At 37.4% G+C, this 13,954-nt stretch overlaps 1 protein-coding gene and 1 pseudogene across 2 annotated transcripts; both read right to left on the reverse strand.

Moving 5' to 3' along the window:
- Positions 1 to 1,360, reverse strand: part of LOC107555172 (four and a half LIM domains protein 1-like) — an 8,690-nt pseudogene extending 7,330 nt beyond the window's left edge.
- A 496-nt stretch (positions 1,361 to 1,856) lies between these two features.
- On the reverse strand, positions 1,857 to 11,410 carry LOC107555173 (sodium/hydrogen exchanger 6-like). Of its 2 annotated transcripts, none has more exons than XM_016237872.1 (16): positions 10,997 to 11,410; positions 10,090 to 10,241; positions 9,232 to 9,309; positions 9,003 to 9,079; positions 8,809 to 8,921; positions 8,598 to 8,703; positions 6,783 to 6,924; positions 6,498 to 6,603; positions 5,946 to 6,034; positions 4,980 to 5,093; positions 4,775 to 4,886; positions 4,539 to 4,692; positions 4,428 to 4,458; positions 4,187 to 4,272; positions 2,796 to 2,901; positions 1,857 to 2,664 (listed from the first exon to the last, which is right to left on the reverse strand). In XM_016237872.1, exons 1-16 carry the CDS (start codon positions 11,268 to 11,270, stop codon positions 2,386 to 2,388), a joined length of 2,019 nt encoding a protein of 672 aa, XP_016093358.1. In that variant the 5' UTR covers positions 11,271 to 11,410; the 3' UTR covers positions 1,857 to 2,385. The 2 variants fall into 2 exon arrangements, with proteins under 2 accessions (XP_016093358.1, XP_016093357.1); XM_016237871.1 differs by having other exon boundaries at positions 10,090 to 10,289.
- Positions 11,411 to 13,954: the final 2,544 nt, after the last annotated feature.

A 13,954-nucleotide genomic window follows, 5' to 3' on the forward strand; every position in this document is an offset into this window, starting at 1 on the left:
TTGGTGAGCAAGTGATGTAAAGCTACATTTCTCCAAATCTGTTCCGAGGACGAAACAAACTCATCTTCAAGTTGGATAGCCTGAAGGTGACTACATTTTAAGCAAATTTTCATTTTTGGGTAAACTAACTTTTAACCTTTTAAGGAGGTTTCATGCAACTGGCTCCTGATTTGTCAGTCCTGAGTGACTCAAACACATGAGACCGTCCATGTGCCCTTGACACAATGCAATACTTGTCTTGCGGTATGTACAGGGAGTTTGGTTCCTTTGTTTAAATGTGCATTAAATCAACACCATATATTCAATTGTTATTAATTTATGAACTGTGTGCAAAAACACATTTGTATATTAATCACCTTAGAAATAATCACACTGAATTCACTGAATCTGTTACCTTCAGCCAGCAAGAAGTGTCCAAATGGGAAAAGGCATAGAAACTAAAAAACGTATGCCAGACATGGTATGATAGCCTATAATTTTTCTGTGTATTTTACTTCCTCGGAATGTGCACCGGATAATGACAGGGAATTATGGACATCAAAGACAGATATCAGATATTTTATATCACTCTCATGGGGTGAATTCCTTCCTGTACACAATTTAGACACAAACTGTCCAGCGGAGTCTCTCACCCCATCAGTCTATGTGGCTAGATCTTTGGAGTGAAAATCTTTCATAAGAAACAGATTTCAGAGGCTGAAAGAACATGCAGAAAATCCCTGCAGCCAACGCCCCATCTTAAACTTACTGTACTTACATCAGTGCACTTCATATTCAGACTCCCACACTGCTACAATATCAATGAGGTTAATCAAAATAGCATACTGCACATGTAGAAGGTAGAAATTTGATTGTCCAGATTAAATATTAGGCTAAACAGCTAAAGCCAGTTTTAAAAAGAAGAGTTTAAAAACCTAGAAAAGACAGTAATGAGAGATGTTTGTTATAAGTCTTAATAGCAGGTGAAATTAATTCCTGTTGATCATACAACACCAAACTTATTAGAATTTTCTAAAATCCAAAAATATTTTTAATATGATTATTATTATTTACTTTACTTTATTATAAAACTTTATTTTGCCTCTTTTTACGTCTCTGTTTTCTGATGTTTCCTAGGCACAGGTCTTTGCATGTCAGCAGAGAACCAAGTCCCAGTGATTCTGGATGTTGCGCAATTTTGATTATCGTATCCTGTTAAGAAAACGTAAATTTCGCTGACTTGTCTGAGCTTTTTTACCGTTGAGAAAGTTGAACTTACCCTTTCTGGGGTACACGGTGTTCTACGTGTCCTGTCCACTGCCGCCACAGCAAAGTATAAAATGTTTTGCACTTGGTACGGTTTTGCGTTGGTTGGTTGTAGAGAAGTCTTAGCTCATAAATATTAATTAGGTCATGCTAACGTTCTTCGGTGAACTTCCAATGGCTAAGGCTTTCTTATAAATATTAATTAGGCATTTCTGACGCTGTACAGTTGCCATCCAATTCCGAAGATTTGGCTCATGAATATTAAGAAGCTTTACATAGTAGTATTCATAAATCCACGAGATGTGACGACGGGAAGGACGCGCAACGTTTTATTATTCCTTGCAAAGCAATCAAATTAAGATCCGGTAGTTTCACTCTGTGAAACAGGAGAACTTTGCTTTATGACAAAGGGATTTAAAGTAAATTTTGTAAGAGTTTAAATCTCCCTTTGGAGATGAATGCATTAGTTTGAGTCACAATTTTCAAGTATGTTCAAGCTAAATTGCGACTAGCAATATTTACCGGATGTCAGAATATATTTTAAATAAATGAATCAATGAAGAAAATGACTGCACTTAAATAATTTTCAACACTGGTTTAAAAAGTACATCAAATCTCATTTATTAGAGGATCAATGGGTGTGGAACAGCAACAAAACTCTTTCAAATAAGTCACTTTTCCTATGTATTATTAAATCTCTTTGTCATAAATGTTAATGAGGAAATGATGAGTCAGACAGCACAGTACAAACACCAGATTACCGGACATAGGCACTTATTTATAAAAATGTATCCACACTGAGCCACAAGTTATGTATGACTTTGAAATGATCAATCTGGACACATCAATGCATTCACAATAGATGCAGACATGCAGTCTGATCTAAACACTACTCAAACAGAAAATTTGTTTAGAATCTTTTATGACACATTTGACCAATAAGGATTTTTTTGGGGGAGAAATTAGGAACAGGAGGATTAGCAACCACAACCATTGTACACCAGTGTCTTAACAAACAAATCAATATATATATGGCACAATATAATAAAACAGTAAAAGCATAATAATTTAACTTAATATCTGTGAAAGAAAGCGTCACATAGAGGGCAAGAGGTCAGCAGCTGTCTGGCAGGCTCAGACTCAGTGGCGCAGAGGGTCCGACAGGGCCGGGGATGGCGGAGGAGGAGGGAATGACGTCAGGGGGTCTGGAGGCTCATCTGTGGGGAGAACCAGACGGGTGCCTCCGAACACAAGCTCCCTGTCGAGAGGATCGTCTGATCTTCCTGCTAGTGAGTAAAGCCCAGCCTGGCTGGTGGGCATGCCATGGGCATCCGTGCTGACCGTCATGTCACTGTACATCAAACTGCTGCCATCATTCAGAATCAGCTCTGTGTCCTCATCATGCAACTGACCGGCATTCTAGCAGAAGGGGACAGAAAACCCATGATTTGCACTCCTGTATTCTGATTACACTCCTATGTTCATATGATTTTACACATTTCTACACTGTAGTATGAGCCAACAGCAGCTGAATGTGTTCATAGGTTTACCGCATAGGCTTGCGAGCTGGTGAGACAGCGTGCTATTGGACCACAGCAGGCCGGCAGAGTGGAAGTGAGTGGAGGCCCACTGTGAGTGAGGAAGGGTTTTAAATAACTGGAACACTTTGTTAAGGATTAAAAGATTAAAAGTATACTACTCCTATTTATTATTAATTACACTAAAAGAAGTCTCTTATGCTTGCCAAGGCTACATTTAAAAAAATACAGATAAAAATAAAAATACAGTAAACAGTAATACTGTAAAATATTATGACAATTTAAAATAATTGTTTTCTAATTGAATATTTTATCAAATGTAATTCACTCCTGTGATGGCAAAGCTGAATTTTCAGCATCATTACTCCAGTCTTCAGCGTCACATGATTCTTCCGAAATAATTCTATTATGCTGATTTGCTGCTCAAGTAAGTTATTATCAATGTTGAAAACAGCTGCTTAATATTTTTGTATTAGAAACCATGATACATTTTTCTCAGGATCTCAGAAATAATGTTTTGGAACATAAATGATTTAACTGTTACTTTTGATTAATTGAATGCATCCATTTTTTATGAATATAAAGTTTTTAAAAAATTATGTAAATGTCTTTACTGTCACATTCAATGAATACATATAATTACATAATCTGCACAATTATTATATTTAGCACGTTTACCATTTTGACCATGTCATATAGTGACATTTATTTCTCACTTTTTCATAATTTATTTATATATTGCATGCCTATTTATAGTTCTGGCTTGGACGCTCACTGTATTTAATCAGCATTGTACCTGCACTTTGCACAATGACAATAAAGCTGAAATTGAATAGAATTATAATAAATTATGAGAATCATCATAATCGTTTCATTTGCAAGTTTTGTCAAAATATTTAGTTTAAGGTTTCCCCCTGGGGGTTTGTGAAGGAATTGCAGGGGGTTCATGAGTTTATGAAAAGCAAGCGATTAAAACAAAAACGTAAAATTAAATTAAAAAAAAAAAATTTCACAAATAAAACAATAAATCTAAAAAAAACTACTATTAAATAAAATATATTTGTTTACTTGCATGTCATGTGACCATTAACTGACATGTGGTGTTAAATTATAAAAACTCATACTCAGGCTGACAAAACATTGAGTATTCCTGTACTAGTGAAACCCAGATGGAAAAATCTAAGTTTGATGTAAATTTTATTGCTGATCATGAGCACCTTCTACTGTTTAAAATGCTGCACTGAAGACATACTGCTGGAGATGTAAAATATATTACGGTTGCCCAAGTTAGTCTAATCTAATATGTAGGGTGTATGGTCAAAAAACATTCTGATTTATAAATAAATAATGTATAATGGACAATTTAAATGTTGATACAGCTAGGCAGAACTACTGAAGGATACTTGTGGTCAAAAGTGTACCACAGTCTGAACGGCCAGGCGCTCTCATGCTTGGTATTTCTTTGTGTCATCCCATCCGGTGCTGTGACCTATATGAGCAGAGAGAAAAACACAAGACAAGAGAGGTAATGTAGTCTGTTATACTACCCTTATGATTCAGATTTGTACAGTAAATATTTGAACGTTAAACAGTGTTTTTTTTCTATCAACTATTGCATATTGAGCAGACATGAGTAGAACTTACCAAATTATCTTGATCTGTGTCCACTCCCACTCTGTGGAAAGATAATGTGATTTAAGCAAAAGACAATGAAAGAAAGACATAATTTGCTTTCAGAATGTAACCGAGACTCACCTAATCTGCATGAGTGACAGCATGGGGGTCGTCCCACCACCACAGACCCACACAGTGAAGAAAACGATCAGTAGGGTGGTGGAAAACATCATCTGCCTGGCGTAAGTTGCAGTGTCCCTAATTGAGAGGGCAAAGGTCATTGCCCCTCGAAGCCCTGTGAGGTCAGCATGACATCATCACCAACAGAAAAAAGAACATTACGCACTTCAAATGTCTCTGATTGCTGCAGGTATTACCTGAAAACATCATGACATGCTGGAAATTGGAGGCGATTTTATTCTTGCGGCCCAAGTTTAACAGGAAAGACAAGGGGTAGATGTTAGCCGCCCTGCCAAGAAATATGGCCAGCTAAAACGAAAGCCACAGTCAAGGATAATGTGTGAATGTTTATCTGTACACAATTCATGAGTACAGCACAAACACACTGCTACAAAAGGATACAAATGCACCTATGATGAAGAGGGGATTGAACACATGGTGCTGGAAGGAGAAAAGTGTCAAGCCCATATAAGAGAAGATGAAGTTTTCAGCCAGGAAATCAAGAAGCTCAAACAACTGTTGGGGAAACGGAGGAAAATACTATCATTATACAAATCTTTAAAGGTGGGGTAAGTGATTTTTCAAAAACGCTTTAGAAAACTGATTCGGGCCGACTAGCAAAACAAACTTGTAGCCAATCAGCAGTAAGGGGCGTGTCTACTCATGATGTGGAGGAGAGAGCGTTCAGTGCACAGGATGGACATTAGCCGAGCCAAGCGACAGAAAGATAGAGATGGCGGATAAAAAACAAAAGAGTAAAACGTCTGCGGAACAAAAGAAGGCTTAAGGCAATAAGTAGGACCCGTGTAAATATCGGATCAGCTTTCCAGCGTTGGAGAGAACTCAAGGAGTGGGAGGCCTGCGATCGGACGCCGAGGTTGCTTTGTTTCTTCTCGATAGGTGAGTAACATCGTGTTTGCGCCGCAACAGCTAAAGTCTGTCTAGTACACTGGACGCGACAAAGCGACCGTTGTGTTTTACTGAGAAAAAAAAACAAGATTTGTTTTTTTAAAAAGCCTTTTTCCAAAAGGTACATCTGGAAAAAGGGGGGTCGTCTTATATTCGGGCCAATACGGTATTTTGTCGCGCCGCGCCACTCGCGTCCGGTGTAGACACGGTGTAACATTGGTTTTGCTTTGTTTCACAGAACTAATCTTTGCCTGGGTTGCGTACGTATGTGTGGGGCAGAGCTATCAAAATAGGGGCGAGACCCTTTTGGGGTAGGGGCGTGTTTGTTTTGGTGATTTCAAATGTCAACATTGGCTACCAGAAATCGCTTACCCCACCTTTAACACAGAAAACAGAGAATTCTTCAACCGTGAGACGTCCCATTAAAACAAACAATTTGTATAGTTGTTTGTATGTTACCTGTTTGGATCTACTCTTCGATTCAGCAGAAAGGTTGTTGTATGTATAGTGAGCCTGAGTAATGCCACAGAAGAGCACTGCAACCACACCTAAACACAGACAATAAAATGTAAATATTTTTACAATGTTTTGTATTAATTTATTCATGTGGTGGCAAAGCTGAATGTTTAGCAGTCATTACTCCAGTCTTCAGTCACATGATCCTTCAGAAATAATTCTAATATGCTGATTTGCTGCTTAAGAAATCTTACTATTATTTTCAAAACGGTTTTTGCAGCTTAATATTTTTGTGGAAACCGTGAAACATCAGTTCTTTTAAATTGTAATAATATTTCATAATATTACTGTTTTTACTGTATTTTTGATCAAATCAATGCAGCCTAGTGAGCAACTTCTTCCACGATTAACCAATTAGAATAAAGTATTCCTGCAATAATAAAGCAATTTAGAGATGCCACCTGTCTGCATAAACTAACAGTATGACTTTTTCCATGATATTATATACAACATGCGATTGAACAGAGATTTCTATCATAGTGTTGCCATAGTTACCTGTGAAGCTGCAAGCCTCAGCCAATAGGAACGTACTCCAGGACATGAGGAAGAAAAGGGCTGTTTCCAGCAAGGGGAAATCTCTCAGCTTGGTGAACTTTGTGACCTAAATAGAAGCACATATTAATAGAGAAACTACCTTAGACAGGTTTAAACTGATTGTTTTGGCTAGTTTATGTGAATTAAATAATAACAATTATATATACTGTATATATATATATATATATATATATATACATATATACATTCATATATCTATACATTCATATATATATATATATATACCAGAGCTGTCATGACTCCAGTTGCAGCCCCCATTGCAAAAGACCCACTGAAAACTCCCAGAAAGACACCCAGTGACTTGAGCAGGGCACTGCCATCAAATGTGTGACGATTGTCTCCCTCAGGCTGGTATGCCACTATTGATCTGTTAGTAGGTGAGAAAGACAATATCTTCTTCATATTGAAATAAGACATTTCACGACTGAACATGCTAACAATACACAGAAAAGCTTGTACGCTTAAAATATCTCAACATATACAACGTTATATATATCGTTCAAAAGTTTGGGCTCAGCTTTATGAAGGCAATTAATAGTTTTATTCAGCAAGTAGTGCTGAGTGGTATACCGGTTCATACCGAATGCCGGTGTTTATTTTTGTTATGATAAAAATTTGCAATACCGGTGTATGTCGCTTAAACAACGTTCGGAACGTGACACTGTTTGAAAGGGGTCCCTTTTCACTGTTGCACTGTGGTGAGGGAACAGCTGTATGTGTTACTAAGCGTGAAAGTTCCGAAACTGAAGCTGTAGAACTAATAGAACGTGATGACACAGAAGAACTAATCCACAATATCCACATTGACCGCCACAAATATCCACCACCCCCTTCCATCAGCTCCCGAGTCTCACACACACACACGAGCGCGACTTTAGCACTAGATTTAGCAACTTTCAGACCCTTTTAGCTGCTTTTTTCCTTTGAATATTCATACTGACAAACCTAGCGACTTTTTTGGATAAACCTTAGCTATGGTTCAGTTGGAAGATATCGCCAGTGCTGTCCCGCGCCCACGAGGTCTGACTTTCCCGGTGAAGTGTCACCTCTCTCTGCGTCTGTTCTGTACAGTGAGCGGCAGAGAAGCAGTGCATTCAGTTGGCCGCACCGCAGCCGACTCGTCAATAAACGAGTACAAAACAGCGTTTCCTAGCACCTGTCGCTTACTGATTGTTTGGAATTATAAATATGAGCGTAGTTCTTCTGTTAATATCACATGCACTTTTTTGTTTGTTGTTTTTTTTAGTTTGTTACTCAGTTACCCAGGCAGTGCGCTGCATGAGACAAAAAAGTAATATAGCCAAAACAACCACATAGCCGCTCTTTAGTGTAGATGCATGTTGATTTTATCAGACGATGCCGCGATTATAAATGAGAGTGACTCCTGGTTAACATGTATTAAAAGGGGTCGTGTTTAGTCACTATTTAGTGTGGTATTTTTTGACAATATTCACTCATCGTGACAGTAAAATAGGGCATTCTAAGTCAAAATACTGCAGTATTTCCTCTCTCAATCGGTAGAAAATATGGTTAACACCCGGTCATGTGTGAAAAAAAAAATACTGTCATGTACAGTGAAACCGGTATAATTTTGAAAAATACCGTGATATACATTTTTGGTCATACCGCCCAGCACTATCAGCAAGGATGCATTAAATTGATCAAAAGTGACAGTAAAAACATTTATGACATTGAAAACTATAGTAATGATGCTGAAAATCCACAGGAACAAACTACAATTTAACATATATTTTTAAAAAGTTATTTTAAATTGCAATAATATTTCACAATGTTACTGTTTTTAGTGTATTTTTGATCAAATGAATGCAGTCTAGGTGGGCATAAGAGTCTTCTTTCAGAAACATTAAAAAAATCTTACTGCCCCCTAACTTTTGAAAGGTAGTGTCAAAATCCTGTTTAATCTTGAACTATTAAAAATAAATAATCATAGGATGAGATTATGTGAACATAGGAATCAACCCTGAGGACCTCAAATGAAAGTGTGTGTGTGTATTTTTACACATAAGGATATGCACTTACGATGACAGGATGATGGCCACAGCATCATTGAGGACACTCTCACCGAACATTAGCGCGTAGAGATCCACGTCAACTTTCAGCTCATTGAAAATGGCCAGAACAGTCACTGTAAGTAATTTAAACTTGTGATGACTCTGATTTTGGCTATAAATCAATCAATAGTTTAATATTTTAAATATAAGATCAACTAAATTGATAGTAACAACAATACCTGGATCTGTAGCAGATACAATAGCACCGAAGAAAAGGCAGTCAGTGAAAAAGAAATCCCCTCCAAGCTGACCGATGACTTTCATAAACACCACACAGCCGTACATCACCAACCTGCACAGAGCAACAAAATGAATTATATAATATTACATTTATATTTTTTATGACAAAGCTTTCAGAAAAATCATCACTCACCCTGTAACAAAGCATGATGTCAATGTGCCCACAAAGGCATAGGAGAGGATAGACCCCAAATTTCTGAAAAAATGCCTCTGATAATTAAAATGAATAAAGAAATTATTACTAAAATGAATGAACACAGCTCAGCCACATTAGTAATTGATACGAGACAGAATTTCTAATAAAACAAGCTTTTCTTTCAGACTTTTTGTATCTTGTGACATTGTTTTAATCATTTTCTTACTCGTTTGAGACTGTATCCTGCATGAAAGATGATGGGTGGCAGCAAAATGTTGAAGAAAACCTCAGGATCAAAAGTAACCTAGAAGCAGATTTGCAGGGGTGAGAACAAAATTATGTACCCTAAAATACAGTTTTGGCATTCAGTAGTAGGAAAGAACTATATTAAGAATAACACGTAAGACATTTTTTGTTATTTTAGCGCAGGGGTGCCCAAACTCGGTCCTGGAGGGCCGGTGTCCTGCAGAGGTTAGATCCAACCCCAATTAGACACACCTGAACCAGCTAATCAAGCTCTTACTAGACATACTAGAAACTTGAAGGCAGGTGTGTTAAGGCAAGTTGGAGCTAAACTCTGCAGGACACCGGCCCTCCAGGACCGAGTTTGGGCACCCCTGTTTTAGAACACCCGGAGCAGTGGGCAGCCATTTATGCTGCGGCGCCCGGGGAGCAGTTGGGGGTTCGGTGCCTTGCTCAAGGGCACCTCAGTCGTGGTATTGAAGGTGGAGAGAGCGCTGTACATTCCCTCCCCCCACCTACAATTCCTGCCAGTACGAGACTCGAACCCACAACCTTTGGGTTATGAGTCCTACTCTCTAACCATTAAGCCACGACTTCCCGTATTATTAAGAATAACACGTAAGACATTTTTTGTTATTTTAGTGCAGGGGTGCCCAAACTCGGTCCTGGAGGGCCGGTGTCCTGCAGAGTTTAGATCCAACCCCAATTAGACACACCTGAAGCAGCTAATCAAAACCTCCAGGCAGGTGTGTTGAGGCAGCTTGGAGCTAAACTCTGCAGGACGTCGGCCCTCCAGGACCGAGTTTGGGCACCTCTGTTTTAGAGTGTTTAACAGCAGTACCTTCCTGAGCATCTCTGCATTTGGCACATCATGGCCCTTGCTGTCCCGGACCTCTCCTTTCAGGCTGTACTCGTAGAATCGGCCGCTCACGTTCACCAGTACGGTGGTGGGACTGCTGTTCATGGCACAAGTCAGGGTGACGTCATTTAAGTCTTGAGGCAAATGGACCCCAAAGCGCAGAATTATACCCACAAACAAACCTGAGGACAGAAAACATATATTTCAAATATAGTTTTAATACACAGCATGCTACACAAATCACATACAGAGAAATAGCAAAAGCAGTTGTCAAGCTACCAGTACAAATAAATACCATGGTTATCACAGTTTCTCCTAGAATACCTGTTATTGTTACGAAAGTAAAATGGTAGTAATGTGGGGTTAGCCACCACTGCCAATGAAAAATACATAAATAAAAATAAATAACAATATGTCAGAAATTTTATTAAATGTATTAAAATATATAAATTAAGATTTAAATTTAGAATTATTTATTACACAAACTGCATTGAAACGGATTTATATGTATTAAATTTATTAAAATATATAAATTAATTCTTATAATTATTATTTCAACTTAGATTTATAAGAATTTATTACACAATTAAATTAAACTTTGACTTATACTGCATGTATAATGTACTAAAGTATACAAATTAAGACCAATATTTGTATATTTCAAATTTAGATTAAGTATTTATTACGCCCATATATTATATATTTTCCCATATTAGTGGCTACAGTATGTGAAACTAAACTATGGTTATCATGGTAATTTCTTGAGACAAAACACATTATTGAACAGATCAACAAGTATTTTGAGAACATGCAGTGTGCTCATGCACAATATTTCTGGTGCCCACCTACACAAGGTTTCCTGAATGTGATTATATGAAATAATTCTCACCATAAATCATAGCCAAACCCGTCTCATGTAGGAACCTGAAGCGGCGGTGTTTGAAGAGCCATATCGTGAGGATAGTGAGTGTGAGTAACATGATGAATATGAGCAGATTGGCGCTGTCCTGCCTGTGGCTCTCCTCCGCTTTTCTCTCGGTCACCACGTTCACCATCTCCGTGTTCTCAGCCAGACTAATGACAGCAAAACACATCAGGCACAGTAAACGGGGGAGCAGAAAAGCCCTTGAGACGGAGGTGCGTCTCCTTTGGCATCCTGTCATGGCTGTGTTAGCGAGAGCCGGATCCGCCGTTCAGTTCAGCGCTGTGGTGATGTTGATAGATAGGAATCACGGTGATCTATTTACCTTCACATAACGGTGTGAAGACAGCGGCAACAGACTTGACAGAATATCCCGCTTGACCGGAAGTGGGAGATTACAAGATAAAGGCTCTAAATCTGATATGATTTGTCCCTCTTAATATTAATAAATCTCGGCAAAATAGGGCCTAAACTCGTTTAAACTCGCGTTCGTTCATAAATAAAATAAAGCTGAAATAAAATGTTAGATTCTAAAGTTAAAATTAGAAATGTTGTAATTGTCAACTAATTGAAATAAAAGTTGAATTACTAAAATTACTATTAGCAATTAAAAAAAACAAACACTAATAAAGAAAATAATAAAATAAAACATAAAAAATAAAGCTAATTAAAAATATTAATAAATACTACATAAATAATACTAAAACAAATGGACAGTAAAGGTGTTTTAACCCTCAAATATAGTAGGAGCTTAATTTAAAACTATTTTCTTATTATTGCAACCTTATTAGTAAAATTTATTAAAAATGTACAGGTTAAACCCTTAATTTATGTGATTTTGCTTATTTTATTAAATAAACATTGAATAAACTTTCGAATTAAATATTGTTTATGCAATTAAAAGTAAAGCTAAATATTTTATCAGATGTAATATTATCAGATGCAGACAATAATCAATAACATTATGCTTCATGTTGAATTACATTTATTATTGCATACATACAACATCAATTGCTCCATACATAAATGTGCACTTTTGGTATGCACTTTACTTACAGATCGAGTACTCGTTACTGAATTGCAGTTTTGTGGTTTGTGTATACATACATATAAAGTTAATACCACAGACTTCTGTTTACTACTGGGCTAAAAGCTACAAAGGAACGTTGCCTTCACAAAAGGAGTTAATTCCTATAAAACCTTGCTTCTCATCAACAACTGGATAGCAATGTCAGGTTCAACGCTTTCATTACATACACCTGAAGAAATTCTAATGCCTTTGAAATGTCAAGTGGTTACATTGTGTTCATCAGTCATCAAAAGAAATATATGTATGTATGTACATATATATATACACACACACATACACATTGACATATATACACACACATATATATATTATCCACAACCTGATACTTGTCTGTATTCTGGAGATGTTCACAGTTAGTGCTTTGGAATGCGTATCTCATGCATTAATTCACACAATCTTGCTGGCTGGCTTCTTCTGACCCCTTCCTCAACCAAACCCTAAATAGAGACAAACTTTCCAGTGCTTTTAAGCTTCAAAAATAAATCTGCAATGCTCAAAGCCAAAATATGTTGCTCAGCATGTCCATGGCGAACATTGGAACAGCCATGCAGATGTTAAATTTGTACCAAAATGTAAACAAGGAACAAAAGCATAAGTAAATTACTGCTTTCCTGAAATACGTACACTTTAACCAAGAATGAATAATTTCATTGTGCCCTTGAGGGATATTAAAAACCCTGCATAACAGGAGTAAAACGACTGCACACATAAAATCAGTTCCTGAAGGCTGATCATTCACCCATAATACAGTCTGGAATGCTATACAACTGACAAAAACAACTGAGGCTGACCCATGATATGCTTCCCCAGAATCAAATAAACACCTTTGGGGCCTTGGAACTCCAGACTTTTATCAACAAGGCATTGTTACAGATGGCAGCTTTAAATGTTACACCATTCATAATCCATCTTTTTGTGTTCAGTCTGCTTTCCTCTCAAGATTATACCATATCAAATATATTTCTCTAAAACAGTTTGAAGACGTAATGCTATAATGTCTCTGGGGTCAGCCGAATCGTAACATAGATATCTGAATCCCCCAATATGACGACGTAAACACGCAAGCGCACTCGCACAAACAGCTAAAATACACAGAAACAGATGGCGCAATCCAAAATACAGCACAGTATTCCTCCACATAATAAATAGATTTATCAACAACCTGTTCATCGAAATTAAAAAATACAATTTCATTGAGCGAATAAGTACACATTGCACAAAAGAAAGCATGGCCAGCATCCTGAAGGAGGAATCCACCAAATAAAACACACACACACACACACACACACACACATTTGTTAAATACAGCAGTTCTGTCGAGAGCTTTGGGTCAGATGAACTGAAAGCACATGTATATACAGTGCCGATGAAAGAGAGGTGCCACTGTGACCCTTACGTGATCAAATACGCCCTCGTCACTCGAAATGTGCGTGTGAAAAGCCTAGAGGACAGAGCTCTTCAGTGCACTTTAGATATGGCATGTATTTGCTGTAAATATAATCACAATTCAGAACTACTTAACATTTTTCCCCACTAGGAAGACATATAATCACTATGAATATGTATAGAAGATATATTTCGACAAGCTAAGCACATTGGTCGTGCTACAGGATGCACGGGGATTCATCTTTTGCATGAACACCCAGAAAAATATGACCCATGATTTGAGCATGCAGTAAAGCATAGTGACCGTTACTGCTGCATGTGACAAACTCTGAAACTAAACATAGGCAATAGAAACAGGTAAAAGATACATTCATAATGAGTTAAAAAAAAAAAAAAAAAAAAAAAAATCTCTGGCCAACCCCATTTTAAAAAATTGAGGGGGAAAAACA

The sequence above is a fragment of the Sinocyclocheilus grahami genome, unplaced genomic scaffold, assembly GCF_001515645.1.
Source record: "Sinocyclocheilus grahami isolate Dianchi unplaced genomic scaffold, SAMN03320097.WGS_v1.1 scaffold526.1, whole genome shotgun sequence".
Lineage (NCBI taxonomy): Eukaryota > Metazoa > Chordata > Actinopteri > Cypriniformes > Cyprinidae > Sinocyclocheilus > Sinocyclocheilus grahami.

Coding starts and splice junctions, on each gene's coding strand:
- LOC107555173 (XM_016237871.1), bottom strand. CDS start 11,270: ATGACAGGATGCCAAAGGAGACGCACCTCCGTCTCAAGGGCTTTTCTG. Junction 8,922..9,002: donor ACATCATGCTTTGTTACAGG/GTGAGTGATGAT, acceptor TGCTCTGTGCAG/GTTGGTGATGTACGGCTGTG. Junction 8,704..8,808: donor TGTATCTGCTACAGATCCAG/GTATTGTTGTTA, acceptor AATTACTTACAG/TGACTGTTCTGGCCATTTTC.